This window comes from Antedon bifida, chromosome 1 (genome assembly GCF_963402885.1).
Source record: "Antedon bifida chromosome 1, ecAntBifi1.1, whole genome shotgun sequence".
NCBI lineage: Eukaryota > Metazoa > Echinodermata > Crinoidea > Comatulida > Antedonidae > Antedon > Antedon bifida.
In genome coordinates, this window is record NC_136226.1 from 27,471,338 (window position 1) to 27,498,832 (window position 27,495).

Genomic DNA, 27,495 nt, shown 5'->3' on the forward strand with positions numbered 1-27,495 from the left:
AGGGTACTTTATTATACAATAACAAAATATGTGAGGTCAGAAGACATAATTAACTTTTTGGAATAGGGATACATTATGGGTGTGTGTGTGTAATAGTGTTTTGTTTCCAACCTTAGTTAATATATCCCACTCAGACTTGCCTTTTGGACTTTGCCACCTTCTTTTGCTTTCTATTTTTTATTACACAGAATTGAAATTTTGACATTCTTTTAATGATTCTCTGATTAAAGTTATGATTTGTATGTTACATTTAATTTTTTTAAACCTTATTATTACGTTTCATTGTTGTTCTTTATTATGTTTCTATTCTGCAATTGAAGGAAATAAATGTTTATTTTGAATTTATTATGATAGGAGAATTCAAATATGTAATCGGGCTAAATGTTTTTCAGCATTAAATAAAGCTTTTTTTGAGGAAAATACCATAATAAACAATTTTTGGTAGAATAGGCCTACTTTATTAATATATATGAATATGCCCATAAGAAACATTAAGTCTCTACGACCAATGGTCTTCAGAATACAGCTTCATGACCATCTAAGGTCATGATTTTCCACCATTTCTAATTCATTTTTTATAAAATACTTTATTACAAGTAATATAAATATGCATATAAGAAACATTTTGATGCCAAAAGTAAGTCTCTAGGACCAAGGATCGCCGAGATGTGTTATATGCCTTAAAAGGTCAAAGGTTATTTTCCACCATTTCTAATGAATTTTTGAAAAAATACTTCATTATAGAAAATATAAATATGTATATAAGGAACATTTTGGTGCCAAAACTAAGTCTCTAGGACCAAGGATCACTGAGATACACCTGTTATATGCTTAAAAGGTCAAAGGTCATTTTCCACCATTTCTAATGAATTTTTGAAAAAATACTTCATTATAGTAAATATAAATATGTATATAAGGAACATTTTGGTGCAAAAACTAAATCTCTCGGACCAATGGTTACCGAGATACAGTGTCATATGCCTTGTAAGGTCAAAGGTCAAATTTAACCACTTTCCCCATCTCCTAATGTCTGGAGGAATTTTTTGGTGTATATTGGTATGTGATAGAGTATGAATCTGCAAAAAAACCTTTGTTAATAATTTTTTCACAGAAAAATCAAGATATTCCCTAACTAATGTGTGATGATGTATTTTGTTCACTTCCTTTTCGTAGTTACTTATCTTTTTTAGTCAACATTTTCTTTTTGTTGGTAGGTACCAATTCTCCAAATGTTTATGTATTTGATTTTATATGTTGCTTATATTTGAATTGTGTATTCAAATTTCAGGTAAAAAAACTAGCTTTGAAGTGCCATATCACTAAACGGGATCAATTGTTTGCTATGTTGCATTTTCATCACGACCTTGGAAACATCGTTTACTACGGAGAACGAGATACACCGGATAGCGCCCTCAATGATATCATCATTATAATACCGCAATGGTTGATTTTCATTTTCAAGCTAGTTATCACAGTTAAAGATCCTTCAGATCAAGTATGAGATTTTTATTTAATTCTATTTTACTGTATTTGTGTTGTAATAAAGATGTTTTATTTCTGCGAAATATACATTTAACAAGTGCTTAACTCATAGGTCCACTTAATATATTTTGGCTGATATTATACCTTTTAGTAATTATCAGTCAACATTGTAAAAACATAATTTTTAGCAGCCTAATAATACCATTTATTGTTTCAATATTGTCTGCTTGCATAAGTTAGTTGTATACTACTTAAAATCTATTTTAGGTTATATTTAATCCTGTTTTTGTAGTGGGCAGAGTTTAGAAGCTCTTGGAAAAAACTAGATGAAGAGGGTCTCCTGGAGGTGAGACTACTTAAACGCATGTGGCAAGACTTTCTTGAGAAATTTGAATCACTGTTAGAGCTGATGCAGAAGTTTGACTTACTGTGTGCCAAGACTCAAGCAATTAAGGTATAGTTATGGTAGCGGTGAAGAAAACTTCCTGCTTGATTTTGAATCATTTGCTTCAAAGATGTATGTAAATATATAGCACTCAATACAACCAAGAACCAATAGTATGTTTAAAATAATGAATTAATTAATAATGCTATTATAACTTTCAAAAAGGCAACAGGTACTGAAGATGATCGCCTCTTCTATGTGCCATCACTACTAAAGAAGGATGAAGGTGACGAAATGGTGTCACTTGAGAAACTGGCAAAGTCAAAGAATACTGTGATATTCTACGTTGACTTTGATGGTTTCTTACCTGAAGGACTGTACTATCGACTGGTAGTAAGAATCGTGCATTGGTCACAAAGGAGGAAGCTTGATAAAGGATATAATCCTAGGCTCTTTTACCAGCAGGTAAAAGTGTACATTGATCAGAATCATGATGCAATCATCAGGATCCTACCTGAAAGAAGATCTTGTATCCAGGTAGGCTAGGTGTGCTTGCAACAAGTGTAGATGCATGTTTTTAAATCCTAAACACATAGTACAGATGAACATCCAAAGTTATTTTCTTTAAATTCGAAAACTCTAATTGAAAAATTTAATAGAATTAACAATTTTAATACTATGATTTTGTTATATAATGCTCTATTTTATATTCGCTACAAATATTTTAATCAGAATATGACCTATTTTATAATGAATTATAATTTCCATAAAAGGTAATATAACATTGCTGTAGCCTACATGGTTATTAGTAGTATGATTTAGAAGATTCTGCAAAAAAAACCCCTACTTTCGAAATTTTCGCAATAATCAAGTAATTGACTTCAGTATCTAATACATATAATTTTCTATATAGGTGGTTATTTACAGACTTAAAGTTGGTGGTGAACAGCTTGAACCATCCCCACGTGTCTGCAAAGAGGTGTGTGTGTTGGGTTACAGCTCTTTTTATTTGAATGTTCTAGAGTATTAATTTGAAAGTATTTTAACAATAAAAAAGTAGACTGCAAGTAAAGGCATTTTGTGTGTATGTTAGCTTAAACCAAACAGTAATATATCACTGCATTTTCTTGTATTTCTGATTTACAGGTACATGAAATCATTGAAACAAACCTACAGGACATTGGTCACAAATGGATGAAACGTGTTGTTTTTACATTCTGTGTTTTGTGCAACGTTTGTCCAATGGAAAAAATCCACTTGCACAAACTTGAAGAATGCCTAGAGTGTGGAGAGAATGGATACTAGCAGAATCAGATGTTTGTTTGGAAAGGAGGAAGAAAATCCAGGTACAAAAAAAAAAGAAATAATTACCTAGTATCAAAGGAGAAAGTAGCTGGAAAATATAATTTATTGCAACACTTATTCCTTTCCCTTTTTGGATATAAGTCAAAATGTATATATCCAAAATAATAATAAAAAAACAAACTAATAGTTATGTTGTATGATTCCGTTAATAAAAAGAAATGAGAATCTGAGAAAGACTATTCTATACTGTATTTAAATGATATGATACAGTGTCTCATACGTCTTTCAAATTTGAAATCTACATTACAAATCCTTGGTTTAGTTTAGTTTATTCGGTTCACTCAAAACATAACTTAGAAAAAGCACAAGACAATAATATTAATAGAATGAACCGAGGAATAACCCAAGAAAGTTTAAAAGAAAACTTATTTCCATTGGGGTCCTCTATCTTTCCATGATACAGGCAACACGTGTGACACTGAACTAAATTTATTTGTAATACTAGACACATAATGCTATATATGTGCAGATACAGTACTGATAAGTCAAAAACTACTTCATGAATAAAACAAAAAGTATTTGTATTATTTCAGCATGCGAAGACACGGCACAAGTAAACTCAAATGTTCCACCATTTCTGCGATTTCTTATTGGAGCGTACAAAGACATCCATTCACCTATCCTACCATTTGATATCATGATGCAGATTTGTGTTCGCCTGGACCCTCTACGCTCAGATGAATTTAACGATTGGCGTGGTGTAGCCTGTAAGGTTGGCTATGATTGTTATATCGACTACATGAAGGATATGATGAAAAGTCCTACTATGTGTGTAATGCATGGATGGTCTGAGAAAGGTTTGTCATTGGATGATTTTAAGAAATGTATGATTGAGATGAATCGTCATGATGTTGTACGTTTAATTGAGGAACATCTTTCAGGTAAAGAAGAATGAGCAAAGTAGAATCAAGGACAAACAATTACAATGTATTTAGGGAGTTATGTAGAATCAACATGCCTTAAACTTAAATCAAAGACACGGTTTTTCGAAAATTACTTAGATCTTGTTTAAAATAGATGCTTGAATCGAGAGACATGACATACTTTTAAAGAATCTTGATATTGAATGATACATATTATATACACAGCTTTAATATTTAAATGTATTGTTCAATTAATTATATCATACTGAAATAAAACATGAAACTAAGCAAATACTGTAACAATATTATAATTTTAATGAAAATAATAAAACAAGGTACTGTAAGGCAATATACTGTGAACAATTAAACAAAAACTCATTTTTTTGTAGACGAAACGGTCTTGATTAAGTGAAGTGAACTTACTTCTTCAGATACCGACACTCATTTGCATAAAATAATTTGATTATGATAACTATTATGATTACGGCGTTAGAAGATTTCTTACCCAACATCGTGTATATTATTTAAAATGCATTATACGCAAATAGTAAACATTGTATTTTTTCCCAAGGATATTATCACTAATTACTATACAGTATTGGTAAGTAATTTAACCAGTTTTTGTATCTGTAATCGTTCATAACCATTTTTATGTTCTATGTTTAAATGTGTTCATTCCATTACTTAATTACTGTTCTAATAACTTGACTAAACTGTAAGGTCAGTTGCACTTTCCTCTTTTGTTTCACGAGTAGTTTTTGTACGTCAAAAACTTGTTTTTGTATTTGTTAAAGTAAGCAATAGAGGACTCATAACATTTAGTCATATTGCTATTACTAAGTACAAGTTCAGTAACCAATATCTTTATAATCAATAGCTTTAGGACATTCTGAAACTTGTTGAAAAAGGTTTAATGTAATATTTACCTTTGAACAATACACATTTTCTTAATCTGCACTTTTTACAGATTTTGTCATTTTTTGTAAATATTTTGCGTGAATGTTTGTAGTTAGGTTGCACGAACAATTTGTCTTTCAGTTTACATACCATACGTGTATAATAACCATGCAATTTTCAAATCAATGTTAAGTGTTATTTTGTGTATGAATGAAGGTTAAAAGTAAATACTCAGTTGGCAGCTGAGTTTGTTTTGCTGTTTTTAAAATTAATAATTAGTTAGTATCTATAACAATTATTATTAATTATTTTGTAAGATATTTCTCTACTAATCCAATAAAGATTAATTCTATAAATCTTCAATTACTTGTGATTTGTTACATTGTTTGTATTATTATTATGTGTGTTTTTTTTACATGGTTATTTTGCCCCGATCCTATGCCTGAAGTACATTTTCTAAGGGCGTAGATTGGATAAGTATGTGAACTAATATAAAGATTAGATTAAATTATTTTTTAATACCCCCCATGTGAACTGGGTGAACGTTCACGTCCTCTCTCTCCCTCTATCCTACAAACTGTATAACTCTAAAAAGTTTTTTTAAAAATAAACGGTTTATACTTACCAAATCCCTGTAGCCTATCATCCAGGAAAATCTTGCACATGGTAATTGTTCTGATTTTGTAAAAAAAATTAGCCTACGTCTTCGTTTTCAAAACAATTGTTAATATTTATTAATAAAGCACGATTTAATGTTTAAGGTAATTAAGATGTTATGATAAATGTGAGTTGAATCATAATTAGTAGATCTATATGATAAATGCATCTAATGGAATTCTAACATAAATTATTATATGTTACCAGCAATTATACCCGGTCCAGGGCGGGTTTTAAATTTTTAATTTTACCTCCATCCTTCTTCAATCAAGGACAGTCTGAAAGCCCGTAACATATGATTTCACCCCATTTCACCCAAAATGTTTGACCCCTTAATGTTAATACTATCAAAGACATTCCAAAAAAGTTTGTCAGCCTGACCCCGGGGGTCGGGTCTAGTCTCCTGCAGACCCTCTTGAAAACCCCCAAAACCGGTTTATTTCACCACATCTGACCTAAGTTTGTAGGTAAGTTGCACTAATAGTTTGTCTTCCGTTTTACATACATTTGATATGTTTCCTTTCTTAATACTACCTTAGCATTTCTTAACACTGAGTTTTATTTCATCAAATGTTTTCCTAATATGTATATGGTATTTAACAAGTATAATTGTTATAATTTAAAAAATATAATCATCTCTTATTTCTCAAGAATCCGAATCCATTTTTATTGAAATCAATGCCAAACCGAAAAACATCATTCTTGGTCTTGTTTATCGTATGCCTGAGTTATCGGTGACCTCATTTAACATCAATATCTCCCTTATTCTCGACATCATTAATAATGAAAATAAAACAGCGTACATCTGCGGGGATTTCAATATAGATCTGTTAAAATGCAATACTCATAATAGCACGTCCCAATTCCTTACTACAATGCTTAATAACAACTTCTTCCCTTTAATTACTAAACCTACACGAATAACTACAAAAACGGCAACCTTGATTGATAATATTTTCTCTAATAATACATATGACAAAATTTCTACCGGTATTACTTACTCAGATATTTCTGACCATTTTCCTGTTTTTTCTTTAACCCATCAAAATCAATATTCCCAGCCACCTAACTCCAATAGCAATAAGTTCATCCTCCTACAAAAAATTGACGATGAATCTATATCATCTTTATCTGCTGACCTCCTAAATACAGACTGGTCCGATATATATGCGAATAATGACAATCCCAATCGTGCCTATCAATTGTTTAATAACAAGTTAACCAGTCTGTACAATTCCAGTATTAAAACTACACGTATTAAACGTAATTTTCGCAAAGAGCGTAAACCATGGATCACTGTCGGTCTGATTAAATCAATTGGTACCAGAAATAAGCTCTATACTGCCTACCTCAAATCTAAGAAACAGACCGATAAGTACAAATACATAAACTATAGAAACAAACTAACTAATTTACTTCGCATAGCAAATAAAGAGTATTATGCCTCAAAATTCAACCAGTATACCAACAATATTCATAAAACCTGGCGAACAATCAATGGAATCTTAGGTAAAAATAAAAAACAAAACCAACCCTCTCACTTATTTAAAAACAATTGTAAAATTACTAATCCCGGACTTATTGCTGAACACTTTAATGATTATTTTATTAATATTGGGAACAACCTTGCGCAAAGTATTTCATATAATGGCAACTCAAATTTTAAATCATTTCTTAATCATTCCTCTATTTCAAACTCTCTCTATTTAACTCCAATAACGGAAACTGAAATTGTTGATATAATCTTAAAACTTAGGGACAATAAGAGTCCAGGATCTGATGGATTTTCCAATCAAGTTATTAAAAACATCATAAACTTTATATCCAAGCCTTTAGTCCATATTTTTAACCTATCATTTCAAACTGGAATTTTTCCAGACCTTTTAAAAATTGCCAAAGTAATTCCTATATTCAAAAAAGGCGATCTCCATTACTTTGAAAATTACAGACCGATTTCCCTGCTGCCTTGCCTGTCCAAGGTTTTAGAACGCCTAATCTACAACAGACTTTATACTTTTTTTTCTAAATACGATATCCTCTTTAAGCATCAGTACGGTTTTAGAAAAGCTTTTTCCACTGACCTTGCAATAACTGATCTCTATGATAAACTGACTTCTGCACTTTCAAACAATGAACACACCATTGGTATTTTTCTTGACTTGAGTAAGGCCTTTGACACTATCAATCATGAGATACTTCTTCACAAACTTCAGCATTATGGTGTCAGAGGCCTTCCTCTTAAACTCTTAAAAAGCTACCTTACCAGTCGCCAACAATTCACTGCTTTCCCCCCTTTTGACTCAAAACTATCCTCCATTCTATGCGGCGTTCCGCAAGGCTCCATACTCGGTCCCTTATTATTTTTAACATATATAAACGATCTCCCCAACTGTTCCAAATTACTCAAATTTATACTTTATGCGGATGACACTAATATTATTTATTCTCATAAAAATGATCAAATTTTAGTTAATACAATTAATAGTGAATTACGCAAAGTTTCTGATTGGTTCCAAATCAATAAATTATCGCTAAATGAATCCAAATCAAATTATATTATATTTAAACATAAAAACAAAAAATCCATCTCTCAAAACTTAAAAGTTTTAATTAATGACAAGGTAATCACACGTGTTGAGGAACCCAAATTTCTTGGCGTCTCCATTGACTCAAAATTATCTTGGAAACATCATATCAATACAATCTGCAACACAATTGCGAGAAACACAGGTATGATGAACAAATTAAAGTACACACTTCCATCAAACATTTTATTTAATTTATATAATACTTTAATTCTTCCGTACATATCATACTGCAACATTGCCTGGGCCGTTACACCTGGCAAGTTCAGCACTTTATGCCCCTGGACTAGTTTCGAAACTACCAATATTGACCGAATTTTTAAATTGCAAAAACGAGCAATCCGAATCTGTTCAGGGGCATCATTCAGATCTCATTCAAAACACTTATTTTTTAACTTTAAATCTCTCAACGTCTTTGATGTTAATAAACTTCAAACTGCATTATTCATGTACCGACTTACAAATAATCTACTTCCGACCCACATATGTTCACTCTTTACTAAACCTTCTGATACCCATACACATTTTACCCGTTTTTCCAATACTAATGTATACACTGTTAAAAACTGCGACTCGCACATTAGACGTCATTCAATACTTTATACCGGACCTAAACTTTGGGAAAGTCTTTCACATTCACTGATAAAGAAACCTTCACTTTTTAGTTTTAAAATTACATATAAGCAATCTCTAATCCAAGCATATGATGAATAAGGTGTTATGATTATTTTTAATAATGTTAATTTATTGTTATTCTATTTTTTATATATTATAATTTAGTCACAACTATTACTGATATTTGTTATTCGCTAATTTTTACTAGGCATTTTGTACAGCAAATATCAATATTTCATGTGCTGTTTTTTGTCATGTACCGTAACTGCAGTCTTGTTAGGGGGTCAAGCTTAAAGTGTTTTACTTATTTGACCTCCTTTCACACTTCTTTGTTGTACAAGTTTCTCTATATATTTTGTTTAAATTAGTTTGATTACCTTAATGTTTCACATAACTTGTATTATTTTTGAAGTGTGAAAAATTGAATAAAAGAAAAAAAAGAAAAAGAATTAATTGTATATATTTATACTACTAATCCAATGTTTGTAATGTATTACCCAATAATGTTTCAGTCAATAAATACTTGTTTTACGCTGTTTTTATGATAGCATGAATGTTTATTTTAGCCATTTTTTCCAATATGTGAACTGGTTGAATGCACATCCTCTCTCTCCATGGAGCTACTGTATATAATTGTATCATTCTGACGATCTATCAGCTTAGACTAGATACAAAATCACAAGCTTTATATTTTCTGAAAAATACAAAAACACACAAACACTGTATCATCAAGAAAATGCTTATGTGTGGTAACGCTTCCGATTTTGCTTCCAAAAGAATTGATTTGTAAAGTACGATTTAACTTTTAGCGTAATTAACATTAACGTGTTATGATAAATGTGAACTTAAGAATCATAATTCTGATATGCATCATGCATCTAATGGACACATTTCATGATAAAAATTTGTTTAAATGTATACATAAACTGTATCCGTTAGATGCATGCCTGATCTACTAATTACGATTCAACCTTTTTTTATATAATCTCAAAAACAGATGTTAAATATACACATGCCCCTAGAACAACTATAAAACTAACCACGAACATCAAAAGTTGTTTACATATTAGGCTTTAGTCTTGGGAAACAGAATAAATTAAAAGTCAACAATATAAAAAAAAAATCATTCAAACGACAATAAAGGTAAAAACATAAAATACCTATACAATACAATACATTATATAATGAGTTACTCTCATCTTGCGTCAGTGAAGATACAGAATTTATTCCATTAATAGGCTCGGTTATCTCGCCCCTCTCACACCCTGCTTTTAGTGGATCTATTTAAGCTGATGGTCGTCGATACCAAAGAGAACCCGCTCCCGTTTTTATAATTTTTTTTTAATTAAAAGGCTTCCAATCAGTTTTGATATATGTAATACTGAGGCAGGCCCCTCTTTATTTCCATATGTACACATTGTTTTGACAATGAAATTAATCTATATTTGTTTACATGAGCGGGTAGACGGGGATTATTTAATGAAAAATTTTTTGTCACCAAACGTTAGAGGGATACACTTACTTAGCGAGGAATGTTTGTTACGTTGTAAAGGTTTGCTCATTTGCATGTAAAAAATACGTAGTCAGATTCATGATATTTCAGCGAGGCTGATCCTAGATAAAACATTTCATTTCCTCTAAGTATAAATAAATCGTTTATATGCTTACATTCTAAATCAGTGTATACATGAAAAGAAACAAAAAACAAGGTACAAGAAAGTATATGAATAGACCTAGGCCTATACGTTTTGTATACGACATAAGCTTAGGCCCTACAGTACATTTGATTTCCATTTCATACAATTACTCTATAAACTTACTAAGGGAAAATATCGAAAATCAGCCATTTTTGCGGGCAAAACACAACATAATGCCACCGACTCGAATAAAGTTTACAATGGACAATTGTATGAACGAAATGAACCAAAACGGTTGTTTTATCATTTGTCGATGCTATATCAATCGATGCAATAAGGGAACTACTACTGCATTCATTGGTTTTGTCTTGTTACTTCTCTCATACGCTCTCTGATTAACTCAGTCTACTCATAGAGTTTTGATAAAGGTAGATACATGTACAATTTGTTTGATTTGATGACTTAAGCCTGGTTTATTTATGTTGTTGCATGTCTTTCAGTCAGCCAATTGTCTTCTCATGGATTAACGTGTTTCTTGTACATAGATTTACTGCCTTCTGAGTGATCAACAAATACATAATGGTGTTTTCCTGTTGAATAAGATTCCCTGGTAAGTAGATTAGTATTATCATACCAAAGTATAATCAATTATCTTGTTACTTTGTTTATTTTATTTCAAATTGTACAAATATGTTGTAACTGTGATCATGATTATTACTCAAAGCAAAAAATGACAAGAATGAATGGCAAGAAATCATTTCCATACAATCACGCACTAAGAGAAGAATAGCAAAAGTCAGACATTTTATACTCTGACTCGAGACGATTGAAACGATCATGTGGATAATATGCTTAAAAATAAACCACCGTGGTAGTACGTAATTGTCAATGCTAGATCAACCATATCAATGAATACAATATATCAATAATCAACTTAGTCTAGTTCGTTTTTTCGTGCATACTTCAAGTGAAATACACGCATCAAGTTTAACAAAACTAGATTGGATTTGATTGATTTGAAATAGTAAAAGTAAATATTATGTTGGACATACATGTCACTGTTACAACTTATAATGTAGAAAATGTCAGCTAATGTCGAAACAACCGTTAATGTAGAAACATCAACAGCTAATGTTCTGTAGTAAGCGGTGTTCTACATAAACGGTTATTTGAAAATGGCGTTTTCTACGTTGTAACAGTCACCATATAACATTCTGAGAAGCCTATAAAATTCATACGTACTATTTAGTACAACGACTAAAGTACACCAGTTGCAATTCTAATTATGTCAAATATATGTATTGTATAACAAAGCATTGGAACTCAATGGTTACAACAGGAAGGACTTCAAGTCATCGTCAACCAACAACAACGATCCTGTAGAGTTCAGAAAGTCTGTATGTTTACCATATTCAGTCGGAGAGCCGCGTTGGGAAATATGACCGTTATCGCTGAATTTTCGACTTCGCATGACGTCATAAATTTTAGAAGCCCTCTCTCGGCACAGAAGCATCAACGTTTCGCGCGAAAACATTAGCATAAAGTATACGTCATTTAATAGCTGTTTAATAAACATTAGTAGGCGAAAAATTAACCATATATGGTAAGATCAGTTCCTTATATGTCTAAGATGTCGCAGGTCACCTAATTTTCTGAATAATTTGTTGGATTTGTTGTCAGCGACAATTTCTTTCCAAAGTTCGTGTGCGTCCGTCAAAACTGAAGTTTTCTAACAGGTGTTTGTTTACAAATTTTCCATTAGTGGGATTTGCATCCCATACAGTGAATTACCAAAAAACCGACGTATATGGATAGAGTAAGTATCAATAGTCTGTTTTACGTTAAAATTGGCTTGAAACCCTATTTAAGCTTCCTATAGCGAACATTTTAAAAAAGGTCCTCATGTCATATATTGTTACGTCTCGCGGCACTAGTTCCGTCGTGTGTGGTGCATGACGTGTGTTGATTGTGGTTGTTGTAGGTGAGTATATGCACGACCTGGTGGATCGTTGTCGTATTATATCGGCCTAGGCCTAGTAACATGTTCTGTTAATAATTTAAATACTTTAGTTACAATTTAGTATTATTAAAGTATCGTTACAATCCTACTCTATATTGAAGATGCATTGGGAAGTTTTAAAAAGATAATTAAGCAAATCGCAGCCTGATACAGGTATAGGCCTACCTATTCTATAGTTAAATATTTATTTATAGTAAAATTATTGACAACTGAGGGGTACAATTTATTTATAATATTAATAATTATTACAATAAACAGACATAAGGAAATTTTGTATTTGCTGCTTTTTCATGGTAGGCCTATATCTGAAAATGTTTTGAGGTTGTTGAATAATTATACTGTATAACGATGCAATGTTTTGTTCATATCATAGTGACAATTATTTAAATAGTTTCATTCATTACATTTCAGCTATTCATTTTCATTTTAGGTTTTTTGTTGGTATCAAGACTCGACGATTTTCTGTCTCGTTCTTCAATATGAGGTTGGACGGTGGAAGCTGTAATGGTTTTCTCGATTTCAATATCATTGCTGCAGCTGATAGTTTTTCATTTTATTCGCTAATAATAATATAACATATACATTCATACTCATTCAAGTTTTAGAAGCGTTTCAGATCAGTCAATGATAAGATATAAATTAAGTTGCAATTGATTGATTGATTTACTTTATTAACCAGAGTCACACAGATACATACAATATAAACATATAAAACAATCATAAAATCAGTACAACCGTAAGACTCACGTAAGTTAATATGATATAGGCCTAGCTAGTTTGTTATGTTTGATGAACAAGGTGCTATTTAAATAAAAGCAAGTTTTTATATACAGTAGTAGTATTTACTATTTATATCAGTATTGTTTGAAAGATATTTGTATTAAAAACTGCTTTTCACATTCTGTATACGTAAAAAAAAAATTGGTTGCTTGTGTGAAATGCAAGTTGTATCTAATAAAGTAATATTTATATACAAGTGTGACATTTACTGCCAGATACTGAAATACTGAGTACCAACCAATCACTGTAACAATACTCAAGTAAATGATGGACTTATATTTTTATATCTTGGTTTCAGCTGGGCCCATAATTATCTTTTTTAAAAACATGACCATATAAAAATACACGTTTGAGTCTCTGAAACAAACATGCCCGATTTTAAAAAACATTCCCCATATATAAATTGAAAATGGGTTATTTTTTTTTGTTTTTCCATTTATTGTTTTTTTAACAGTTTTTTATTTGTTCTGGGCCTAGTTTCTCCTTCAGGCTTCTTCTTGCTTGGTATATGAGCAGAGCTGGGATAGACCTACCACCAGCCTAGACTATAGAATACCCAGCTACTATTATTAACACTCACTAGGGTAGGCCTACCTATCTAATATTAGTATTATATCAGAATTACTCAGCCTAGCTAGGCCTAGAAAATACTATTTTTAGGCCTAGCTAGGCTAGAAATCAAGTAAGTAATTATAGTAGGTAGCCTTTCCTAGCTCAGAAACCAAATAGAACAATAATCGGGGAGCAAATTGAAATCTTAGGCCTATGACGTAATACGCCTGCATGAAAACCGTATTGAACACAGACACGATTCGGTCCGGGACGATTCGTACCAGCTTCGTAAAACGTAAACAAAGTTTCAAAATGGCGATTTTTCGATCGAAACAGAACAGAAATGTAGTAGGTTTGGTTTGATTAGTGGGAGTTGCATCCCAAGAAAGCTTAAAATTAGATTTTTATTTTAATAGATAGCTTAATAGTTTATCTTGAAAGGATTTTAAATTCGCTTTGAAACCTTATCTAGAAAATATGAAATTTAATGATTTTTTACCATCATTTAAAAAAAAATTAAAGTAAAAAAGTTTATACATAAAATAATGATATTTCTTGAAACAAAAAATCTGTGGAATTTAGATCACAGTTTTTATCATTATTTACGCTTGTAGTTCAACTATTGAAATACGTTTATTGATTTCATTTAATATCAAAATTATACCATTTTCTAAGTGTACTAAAATAGCAAAAATTCCAACATTTTCCACGAAGCGCGCCCTCACAATGAATGAAATCAGTGATGCGTTACCAACGCGGCTTTCCGACTGATATTTGGGACAGCTTTCTCATCGTATCCAGCGAGTACTACAAAACGCCGACATAAAAGTATTTCATAGTGCAGTCAAAAAGTTGTCACAGTGTCTTCAAACACACAAGGACAAACCAGCTAAACACAATCAACCTGGTGTATACTGCATCCCATGTGAATGTGGAAAGGTATACATTGGGAAAACTGGACGCGACCTTCAAACCAGGGGCGGATTGCAATATAAAGACTTTGTCTTAGGCTTAGATCTAAGCCTAAGACCCCTCGCGAAAGTCTTAGCTAAGCCTCTCAGCAAAGTCGATTGCAATATCGCGGTCTAAGCTAAGCCCGATAGAAAACCTTAGTTACCACCGTTGAGGGCATCATTTGTGTGTACAAAAATAATAAAAGCTATCGTAAATAGATAAACGCCCTCAAGCTATAGACAAAATAACACGTGGGTAAAACTCGCGCGAGAAAGTGCTATCAATCATTAAATGACTTTTCTAACAACCAATAACAACACGCCATTTACTACAAAAAAGGGATGATTTATGAATATTTATGAGACCCCGCAACCGTGTACGTTGCACGTGTGGATTTTAATAAGGAGGTGTGTGTGTAAACGAAATATTAGAACAAAATCGAAACACATTTTTATACCACTGACGGCTGAATATTAATTACATATAGGCCTAATTAGTAAGTTTTATATTGTTTATTACTACTACTTTACTCTATGCCTAGGCTCCTCTAGTCTATCTAGGCCTAGCTAGTAGTATTATAGTAGTACTGTACTGCATATAATACAGCCCGTGGCCTAGCTAGGCGGGCCTAATGAATTAGTGTAGGCCTAACCTTTCATTCAAGATTAAATTCCACTTATTATTATGCATGTGTAGCCGGCAAATGTACTATCTAGCCTGTAGAGTATATAGACCTATAATAATAGACTGGCCAATTAATAATATTTCACATTATATTATATTATATATACTGTAATACGATAGTAGTATACCTATACTATATAATATTTATTATTATTTATAATAATATATGCTTTCCTTTTTAGACAAATGTGTATGAGGCCTACTTCAACAAGTTCAACAGTCAAGAGAATAGATAAAGATGGAAAACAACGAATTATACTACTAGGCCTGTTTCACTTTTGTTGAAGGCCAAGCAAGGCTCAGCTAGTAGTATGATTTTTTACATACATCTGGATTATACTATTTCATCATGAACTTTGTGTGTAATTTTTTGCAGCAATTTACAACGATGATATTGCCAAAATGCTGTACGAAACAAACATTGACTGAGAATCAAAATAATATTACTGCATGGCTGTGTACTAAATTGTACTGTAATAATATTATAGTACTAGTAGTAGTAGGCCTAGTAGTAGTAGGGCCTAGATAGTAGCAAGTAATTACAGATTCATCATCAGCCTATGTTGACACTACACTACTAGGCCTAGCCTACAGAGTACTACAAAACATGGATATATATTTAATGGAATGGCAAAGCTAAGCAGTAAATAAAAGAATTAAGGTATGCATGTTACTTGACATTGTTAATTGGTTTAAACTAATATTAATAATAATATTCATAATATTAATAATGTGTTCTACTTGCACTTGTTTTTTAATGTTTTTCTAACAAGTTTAATTTATACACCACTACCTACCTCCTCCCTCCCTTATAAATTATTATTAGATAGTAGGCCTAGTCGTTGATGTTTATTTAATATTGGTTAACTCCTTTTTTTTGGAATTTGTAATTTTTGTATTGTTCCATATGGACAGTTCAGTCTGAAATAAAGTTGAATTGAAAATGAATTGATTGGTATTGTAATTTTGTTTTAGATTCATGCTGAAGAATTTTAGTACCAGTATTATTATATATAGTGTTTCCATGGGGCCTTTATATTTAACGTCGTGAGGTAATTTCCCGATTGATCGTAATCAAAACGGTACTGGGTATGGTCTACTAGCTTTTCTGCTCCCAACCAGTACATCCATTCAAAGAAGCCTTGATGAAGTAAGCCTACCTGGTGGTGACCATAGAACGGTCCCGAGATAACGACTATACTTCAGCTTTAGTCGATAGAAGATTGAAATATTGTTAGAGATAGAGTATACGATGTTTGATTATGTGTAGATATGTGATTTGTTCTATTATCCAAATGATGTTCCGTATATAGGAGATGAAGATAGTAGTTGGGTGTAATGATTTTGTATATCCAATAATTATCCTAGACTGTATATTATGTGATAAATAATATTTTATATATATTTTTAAAATATTTATTGTTATGATTATAATATTAATAAAAATATATTTGTTAGTATAAATTTAAAAATATAAAATATAGGTATAAAGAAGAAAAAAAATTATATATATAATTTAAATACTGTATTTAATGAGTCATTCATTAAATTTCTATTGGTGTTTACAAATAATTAACAATCTCTAATATATTATATATAAATTAAATTTATATATAATTTAAATACTGTATTTAATGAGTCATTCATTAAATTTCTATTGGTGTTTACAAATAATTAACAATCTCTAATATATTATATATAAATTACAATTTATATATAAATACTGTATTTAATGAGTAATTCATTAAATTTCTATTGGTGTTTACAAATAATTCGTGAGGTGGTTTCCCGAATGATCGTAAAATCAAAACGGTACTGGGTATGACCAACTAGCGTTATTGTCACCGACTAGTCATCCATTCATAGAAGTACTGATGTAGTAGCCTACCTGTACGGTGACCATAGAATGTGACCCGAGGCATGACTAACTACGACTTTTAGTTGATAGAAGATTGAAAAAATTGTTAAGAAGAGTTGTACTGTATGTGGATGTTTATGAAATTATGTCAATAATGTTTACACACTAGGCCTAGGCATATAAATAATAATGTTTGTTAGTAAAAATAATTTTGAGTTAATAAGAATAAGATATAAGGAAGAAAAGCAAAGAGACTATGGAGCGGCTATTCCTGAATATACAATACTAAGTATCGTAGGCTAGATTTAAATTATAAATTTTAGGCGATCTTGTCAAAGGTCAAGCGCCTATAGCCTGCCACGTTTCGATATTCAATATTGAACTTGACCTGACGTGGTTCCAGGGTATCTTTATATGAAAATGGTAGAGTGGATAGAAAATAATTAATTAAAAATTTACCTTAAAATGGTTTTGAACTGAACCGGTGGATGTCTTGTCGTTGTATGGTTATAGTTTAAAATACTCTATGTTCGATATTAGTGCGTGTGCGTAATAGAATGAAATGCTTGCGTACGATGTGCGTGATGCAGAGTTGTACAATAGTGTATGCTTATAAGTGTATCGTACATAGGCCTAGTAGTAGAAGATCGAAAAAATAACATAGGTATATAATATGGTAGAATATGAAAAAGTAGTATAGAATGTAGAAATAGGAAATGTTTGTTAATTAAAAGAATAGATTTTGAATGTGAGGAATGACTTTATGACGGTTAGATCCCACTAGAGATCTATGTCGGCTCCTAGGCCTGTATATCGTCGTGAGGTGGTTTCCCGAATGATCGTAAAATCAAAACGGTACTGGGTATGACCAACTAGCGTTATTGTCACCGACTAGTCATCCATTCATAGAAGTACTGATGTAGTAGCCTACCTGTACGGTGACCATAGAATGTGACCCGAGGCATGACTAACTACGACTTTTAGTTGATAGAAGATTGAAAAAATTGTTAAGAAGAGTTGTACTGTATGTGGATGTTTATGAAATTATGTCAATAATGTTTACACACTAGGCCTAGGCATATAAATAATAATGTTTGTTAGTAAAAATAATTTTGAGTTAATAAGAATAAGATATAAGGAAGAAAAGCAAAGAGACTATGGAGCGGCTATTCCTGAATATACAATACTAGGTAAGTATCGTAGGCTAGATTTAAATTATAAATTTTAGGCGATCTTGTCAAAGGTCAAGCGCCTATAGCCTGCCACGTTTCGATATTCAATATTGAACTTGACCTGACGTGGTTCCAGGGTATCTTTATATGAAAATGGTAGAGTGGATAGAAAATAATTAATTAAAAATTTACCTTAAAATGGTTTTGAACTGAACCGGTGGATGTCTTGTCGTTGTATGGTTATAGTTTAAAATACTCTATGTTCGATATTAGTGCGTGTGCGTAATAGAATGAAATGCTTGCGTACGATGTGCGTGATGCAGAGTTGTACAATAGTGTATGCTTATAAGTGTATCGTACATAGGCCTAGTAGTAGAAGATCGTCGTGAGGTGGTTTCCCGAATGCCTCGGGTCACATTCTATGGTCACCGTACAGGTAGGCTACTACATCAGTACTTCTATGAATGGATGACTAGTCGGTGACAATAACGCTAGTTGGTCATACCCAGTACCGTTTTGATTTTACGATCATTCGGGAAACCACCTCACGACGATATACAGGCCTAGGAGCCGACATAGATCTCTAGTGGGATCTAACCGTCATAAAGTCATTCCTCACATTCAAAATCTATTCTTTTAATTAACAAACATTTCCTTTTTCTACATTCTATACTACTTTTTCATATTCTACCATATTATATACCTATGTTATATTTTCGATCTTCTACTACTATGTACGATACACATAAACATACACTATTGTACAACTCTGCATCACGCACATCGTACGCAAGCATTTCATTCTATTACGCACACGCACTAATATCGAACATAGAGTATTTTAAACTATAACCATACAACAACAAGACATCCACCTGTTCAGTTCAAAACCATTTTAAGGTAAATTTTTAATTAATTTTTTTCTATCCACTCTACCATTTTCATATAAAGATACCATGGAACCACGTCAGGTCAAGTTCAATATTGAATATCGAAACGTGGCAGGCTATAGGCGCTTGACCTTTGACAAGATCGCCTAAAATTTATAATTTAAATCTACGATACTTTGTATTGTATATTCAGGAATAGCCGCTCCATAGTCTCTTTGCTTTTCTTCCTTATATCTTATTATTAACTCAAAATTATTTTTACTAACAGTAACAAACATTACTATTTATATGCCTAGGCTAGTGTGTAAACATTATTTACATATTTACATTAAACATTCACATACAGTACAACTCTTCTTAACAATTTTTTCAATCTTCTATCAACTAAAAGTCGTAGTTAGTCATGCCTCGGGTCACATTCTATGGTCACCGTACAGGTAGGCTACTACATCAGTACTTCTATGAATGGATGACTAGTCGGTGACAATAACGCTAGTTGGTCATACCCAGTACCGTTTTGATTTTACGATCATTCGGGAAACCACCTCACGACGATATACAGGCCTAGGAGCCGACATAGATCTCTAGTGGGATCTAACCGTCATAAAGTCATTCCTCACATTCAAAATCTATTCTTTTAATTAACAAACATTTCCTTTTTCTACATTCTATACTACTTTTTCATATTCTACCATATTATATACCTATGTTATATTTTCGATCTTCTACTACTATGTACGATACACATAAACATACACTATTGTACAACTCTGCATCACGCACATCGTACGCAAGCATTTCATTCTATTACGCACACGCACTAATATCGAACATAGAGTATTTTAAACTATAACCATACAACAACAAGACATCCACCTGTTCAGTTCAAAACCATTTTAAGGTAAATTTTTAATTAATTTTTTTCTATCCACTCTACCATTTTCATATAAAGATACCATGGAACCACGTCAGGTCAAGTTCAATATTGAATATCGAAACGTGGCAGGCTATAGGCGCTTGACCTTTGACAAGATCGCCTAAAATTTATAATTTAAATCTACGATACTTTGTATTGTATATTCAGGAATAGCCGCTCCATAGTCTCTTTGCTTTTCTTCCTTATATCTTATTATTAACTCAAAATTATTTTTACTAACAGTAACAAACATTACTATTTATATGCCTAGGCTAGTGTGTAAACATTATTTACATATTTACATTAAACATTCACATACAGTACAACTCTTCTTAACAATTTTTTCAATCTTCTATCAACTAAAAGTCGTAGTTAGTCATGCCTCGGGTCACATTCTATGGTCACCGTACAGGTAGGCTACTACATCAGTACTTCTATGAATGGATGACTAGTCGGTGACAATAACGCTAGTTGGTCATACCCAGTACCGTTTTGATTTTACGATCATTCGGGAAACCACCTCACGACGATATACAGGCCTAGGAGCCGACATAGATCTCTAGTGGGATCTAACCGTCATAAAGTCATTCCTCACATTCAAAATCTATTCTTTTAATTAACAAACATTTCCTTTTTCTACATTCTATACTACTTTTTCATATTCTACCATATTATATACCTATGTTATATTTTCGATCTTCTACTACTATGTACGATACACATAAACATACACTATTGTACAACTCTGCATCACGCACATCGTACGCAAGCATTTCATTCTATTACGCACACGCACTAATATCGAACATAGAGTATTTTAAACTATAACCATACAACAACAAGACATCCACCTGTTCAGTTCAAAACCATTTTAAGGTAAATTTTTAATTAATTTTTTTCTATCCACTCTACCATTTTCATATAAAGATACCATGGAACCACGTCAGGTCAAGTTCAATATTGAATATCGAAACGTGGCAGGCTATAGGCGCTTGACCTTTGACAAGATCGCCTAAAATTTATAATTTAAATCTACGATACTTTGTATTGTATATTCAGGAATAGCCGCTCCATAGTCTCTTTGCTTTTCTTCCTTATATCTTATTATTAACTCAAAATTATTTTTACTAACAGTAACAAACATTACTATTTATATGCCTAGGCTAGTGTGTAAACATTATTTACATATTTACATTAAACATTCACATACAGTACAACTCTTCTTAACAATTTTTTCAATCTTCTATCAACTAAAAGTCGTAGTTAGTCATGCCTCGGGTCACATTCTATGGTCACCGTACAGGTAGGCTACTACATCAGTACTTCTATGAATGGATGACTAGTCGGTGACAATAACGCTAGTTGGTCATACCCAGTACCGTTTTGATTTTACGATCATTCGGGAAACCACCTCACGACGATATACAGGCCTAGGAGCCGACATAGATCTCTAGTGGGATCTAACCGTCATAAAGTCATTCCTCACATTCAAAATCTATTCTTTTAATTAACAAACATTTCCTTTTTCTACATTCTATACTACTTTTTCATATTCTACCATATTATATACCTATGTTATATTTTCGATCTTCTACTACTATGTACGATACACATAAACATACACTATTGTACAACTCTGCATCACGCACATCGTACGCAAGCATTTCATTCTATTACGCACACGCACTAATATCGAACATAGAGTATTTTAAACTATAACCATACAACAACAAGACATCCACCTGTTCAGTTCAAAACCATTTTAAGGTAAATTTTTAATTAATTTTTTTCTATCCACTCTACCATTTTCATATAAAGATACCATGGAACCACGTCAGGTCAAGTTCAATATTGAATATCGAAACGTGGCAGGCTATAGGCGCTTGACCTTTGACAAGATCGCCTAAAATTTATAATTTAAATCTACGATACTTTGTATTGTATATTCAGGAATAGCCGCTCCATAGTCTCTTTGCTTTTCTTCCTTATATCTTATTATTAACTCAAAATTATTTTTACTAACAGTAACAAACATTACTATTTATATGCCTAGGCTAGTGTGTAAACATTATTTACATATTTACATTAAACATTCACATACAGTACAACTCTTCTTAACAATTTTTTCAATCTTCTATCAACTAAAAGTCGTAGTTAGTCATGCCTCGGGTCACATTCTATGGTCACCGTACAGGTAGGCTACTACATCAGTACTTCTATGAATGGATGACTAGTCGGTGACAATAACGCTAGTTGGTCATACCCAGTACCGTTTTGATTTTACGATCATTCGGGAAACCACCTCACGACCTTTATTGCAATCCGCCCCAGGCTTAAAGAACATCAAGGCCATGCCAGAGAAGAGGAGAGACAAATCATCAATAGTTATGCATTCTCACAAACAACAACACCGAGTTAATTGGAAAGATGCTGAACTAATTGCTACCGTTCCTTCTTGGCATTCCAGACGAACCAGGGAAGCTATTGAAATCTACAAACACAACACTGTTCATCAAGATATTAGATTTGTTATTAGTGACATTTGGCTATCTTTATTCAACAAGAATCTTCATCGACAGTAAACAATGCCATAGTTTCTGGCCAGTTTACATTTCACAACCCAGTCTGGACACATGGTCTTGTTTGGCCAGTCCACACCAAACTTTGAGACAATGCTATTGTTTTTAGCTTGTCTCACCCTGCTTTTCACACCTATCAGAAACAATGCTCTTCTATAGCAAGTTTCCATTCACTATTGTTCTTGAGAAACAATACTCTGCTATAGCTAGTTTCAATCCCTCCCACTGTGTGAACTTGCCATTGTTTCTGGCTTTCACACCAGTCCCACCCTTCCTACTTATATATACCTTCCTGGACTTTCTGCATTCTCACTCCTGAGGACGATCAAAGTATATTGATCGAAACGTCGAGAAACTCAACAGTTCTTTTCAGAACTAATACACGTGGTGTACCGCAAACTTTACATCAATATTTTATCATTGTCGTTATATCTACCAGAAGTCATTTTACAAAATAAATGTTTACAATGGTTGTGGTGGCACTGATTAAACATCTCTATGCCTATAAGCAATATTAGGAAATAAATGTATTTTAATCACATTTTGTGTAAAAATAAGAAAAGATTATCTTAATAATGCAAATAGATAAAGGTATACTTGACGTGTTTACAACAAGTTGGGATAGGTGCTCGTGATCATTCACAAAAAGGCACCCCGATTATATTATGTTGGTACGACCATATCATAGAACGACAAGCCATACATACCGCGTTGGTCTCCCATATGGTTAAAACCCCCTTAAGCCTGTTTTCCTGTCGACGTTATTCGACGCTATCGTCGTTGATCGTTAACAGTTCAACGACGATCGTTTGAAAACGATCAAGTTGAAATGATAACGATAGCGAGTACCTTTTCCTGTAAATCATTTCAATGTTTACGTAGAAGATCGCCGATTATTGTTAACGATAGCGTCGACTGACGTCGACAGGAAAACAGGCTTTAGAACGCAATCGTAGTTTTATTTTTGAGATATTTAGATGGTACATAACATGTAGCCTAATATTCTATCTCTAGTACAAAACACAAGTTTACTATGAATAGTACCTGTTCATTATATAATAAGCTTAAATCTATTTACCTTTGACAGCATAATTTCTGCAATGATGCCGCACTTTTAATACATTTTGTTATCGGTTGTTATTGTGTGCAATAGTTTTTTTTTATTTTACAGTTGCACAATGTTTTAAACATACTTTGTCGTATAAATAACACATGCTATCAACTTTAAACACGAAAAAGCAGGTTTGTCTTTAAATGTCTAAAAATGTTTTAAAAGTCTAAATTAAATATTTGCCGTTTAGTAGCATTGTGTAAAATAGTAATACCAGATATTGATTGGTTGTGCAATAATTATTATAAAATACTTATATGTTAAGTCATTATATTATATACACATGGTTTCTAATAAACATTTTGCTAGTGTGTCTGCTTGTAATTTATAAATAAATGCGGCCCAGATAAAAAGCATGTAGCGTCAGAAACTCATGGCTTTTAAGGATATATAAACAGTGTTTTCAATTTTTTCTGTAGCTCTTTCGCGAGCCGTATGAAGTGCAACCATGGCATCTAATTTTGAAAACCCGGAAGAAAGGTAATACTATTTGTATCTTAGTAATAATAATAGAAATAAATAATAAGTATGCACAAGCTGTATCTCAATTATTGCTTAAAATTTCAATTTTTACACTATTAATCAAAAGTAAAATGGCAATACATGTCATACAATTAAACAAATTTAACAGTAGCCCTTCTATTCAATAAAGGTACGGCTTACTACTGAATACCAATTTCACAAACAGTAGCCCTTCTATTCAATAAGATGATCCGGTCCATCCAGCCGAAACATTTTAAGCATATTGCTACACTATTGTACATTTTCAAACGTTCATTATAATAGTAAATTACTAGATTTATCTTTATGACATGACTAGTGTCATTATTTATTGCAAGGTCTGATATTTTGTTAACTAACAGAAAACAATTTATATAAAAATAAATAGCATCAAACATATGATGAATTCTGCCGACATTTAGAGACAATGAACTGATTTTCAATAAATAATAGAGCAAGAAAATGTAATTAATCAATACAGCACTATTCATAACATTTATGTAAACATAATGAAACTTATATATTCTTTTTTACAGCGACTCAGACAATCCTTTGCTGTAAGTATAGACTTAAATCAGTAAAATTATTAATATAATCATAATTTGTATTATAAAATGGTTTACAATTGCAAAATATATTATCATACTACACTATCTTTGATTCGACCACAGAACTTATAACAACTGTTATAAGTTCTTTGATTTGATCATTCGACACATACCCCCTATACTATACTCTCCGTAGGAACCAAATATACTATAGCGCCACGTGGGGCTATACCCAAAGAGTGATATATATTCTTTGCTATACCGTACGATCGATCTTTGGTAGGAACGTCTCCCTGCTGGAGGTAGGAGGAGGACCTAGCATTTTTGGCCGGTTGGAATTTGATGTTTATTTTAATGTTTTAATTACATCTGAACAATATAAATAATCGCGAATTGTAAATGTTTCAAAGAATACACAATTAAAAGTTTATCGAAACTATTTTATATTCATTTTGTCTATCTATAGGCTAGCTTACAGTAGGCCTAATTAATTAGCCTACTATAACTAAAGGGCCTCCTAGCCTAGCCTACCCTGGGCCTAGAGGCTAGGTAGGCCTTCCTTAGGCCCTAGAACTAGCCTAGTCAGTAATAATAGGCCTATAAGCCCTAGTACCTTTATATCTAAAAACTAAGCCTAGACTAGGCATCATTCCAATTGTAAAATAAATTCATAGATTATTTAATTAATAATAATATTATCTTTATAAATCATAAAAATCAAGGGTACAACAAGTAGTATTATATTTATAATGAAATATAATAATTACAGTATGTAAAACATACTAAGAGTCTTATAAGAGTGAGTATAAACTTTGTTGCCTACTAAAAATATAATATTTATTTGAAAGAAATTAAAAGTACAAGTAGTATTATAATAAAATATAAATTCATGAATGGACTTAATGTTATTATTGTCAAAGCATAACCAAATACAAATTTAGACTTCCTACACTTCAAGAATTGTGTATTGAATTTCATGTACGTTATTAATAATTGAAATCTCTGAAATAATTATGATAATTTTAAAATACATTCACATAGATTGTTATTAATATTATGTAAACAAAAAATATTTTTCAAAAGAAATGATTGTAGGCCTACAGCATTTAGTGTGAATAAAGAATGGTTACCACAAAGCAAAACAAACATCAACATTGCATTTACACATACTTCCTACACATTATTTAAATCAATCTTACAACTTTTGAATGTCTTTTTGAATATTTTAGATAATTGTCCAATTTGTAAAATACGAAGAATATAGTACTATAGTAGCATGTACCTACTGTATAACATGTATAGGTCCATGATAGTAATACAAAACAGGTACAGGTACTGTAACTTGTTAAAACATAAGATAATCAAAATGCTTTTGACCTTTAACTTGCTATTGCAAATGTAATAACAGAATCAAGTTTAAACTAACTATAATATAATATGTTAAAACAATGACAGTAAATAGCCATCTGGTTGTCAATAAATAACAGAGCTGGTAATTTAAACAATGCATTAATATTCAGACATTATTTATGTAAACTTACTAATGAATCGTAATACTTTTTTTTTTTACAGAAAAAGGCTAAGGTAAGTATAAACTTGAATTGTCTAATTGTTTACTAAATTAAAAATGCAAAATGTATTACAAAGTATTATAGTTAAAACAATGCATAACAAAATCAAAATTTCATTTAGACACTTCCTATTGAATTGCATATACTGTATTAATCTTTCAAATAATTATAATTATAAAAATAAATTCATAATTATTATTTTTAAAAAAAATATACAAACAAATTATACTACAACTTTTTACTGTTTTATTTTGGGTATTTGAAATAATAGTATACATTACAAAGTGAATTAATATATAGATTTTTTTCCAAATAAAAACATTTTTTTTTTAAATTGCTACTTTCAAAGAGAATCAAACGATTTTAGCATAGTGAATGAAAAAAAGACAATAAATAGCAGTCTAGTTGTCAATAAATAATAGAGCAGGTAATTAAACAATGCAGAACTATTCAGACATTATTTATGTAAACATACTAATGAATCTAAGGAGAAAGAGAGTAAGTATAAACTTGAACTATCTATTGTTAACTAAAGTGTGAAATTTATTACAAAAAAATTGAAAATACAAGTAGTATAATGAAATAGAAGTTTAATCAAAATTTCAGCCTATATGACTCACTATTGCAAAAACAAGAAAAAAATAAAGATTAAACTTACTAAAATATAATAAATGAAACAAAAAAATGTACAATACATAAGCAGTCTGGTTGTCAATAAAAAATCTAGAAAATACAGTGCAGAGCTATTCACAGACATTATTTATGTAAATTTACTAATGAATCTTAAAATACTTTACAGTGAACTGTTAGATAAAGTATAAATTGTCTAATTGTTTAATAAAATGTGAAACAAAATATAAAATACAACTATTA

General features: G+C 31.6%; 2 protein-coding genes and 1 long non-coding RNA gene across 4 annotated transcripts in view; all 3 read left to right on the forward strand.

The window, feature by feature from the left end:
• The window catches only part of LOC144847997 (uncharacterized), a 120,744-nt gene that overhangs the window by 44,207 nt on the left and 49,042 nt on the right, over positions 1–27,495 (forward strand). The window lies entirely within an intron of this gene.
• LOC144848704 (uncharacterized) lies at positions 3,071–6,121 on the forward strand. The gene is made up of 2 exons (XM_078705564.1): positions 3,071–3,213; positions 3,766–6,121. Exons 1-2 carry the CDS (start codon positions 3,162–3,164, stop codon positions 4,125–4,127), a joined length of 414 nt encoding a protein of 137 aa, XP_078561690.1. The 5' UTR covers positions 3,071–3,161; the 3' UTR covers positions 4,128–6,121.
• Positions 14,815–16,955, forward strand: LOC144853310 (uncharacterized). The gene is made up of 2 exons (XR_013614386.1): positions 14,815–15,288; positions 15,659–16,955. It is a non-coding gene; the product is annotated as an uncharacterized LOC144853310 (long non-coding RNA).

What these genes read in the sequence shown, in the direction of transcription:
- LOC144848704 (XM_078705564.1), top strand. Translation starts at nt 3,162, where the DNA reads ATGGATACTAGCAGAATCAGATGTTTGTTTGGAAAGGAGGAAGAAAAT. An exon ending in AAAGGAGGAAGAAAATCCAG is followed by an intron (nt 3,214 to 3,765) that starts GTACAAAAAAAA and finishes GTATTATTTCAG; the next exon opens with CATGCGAAGACACGGCACAA.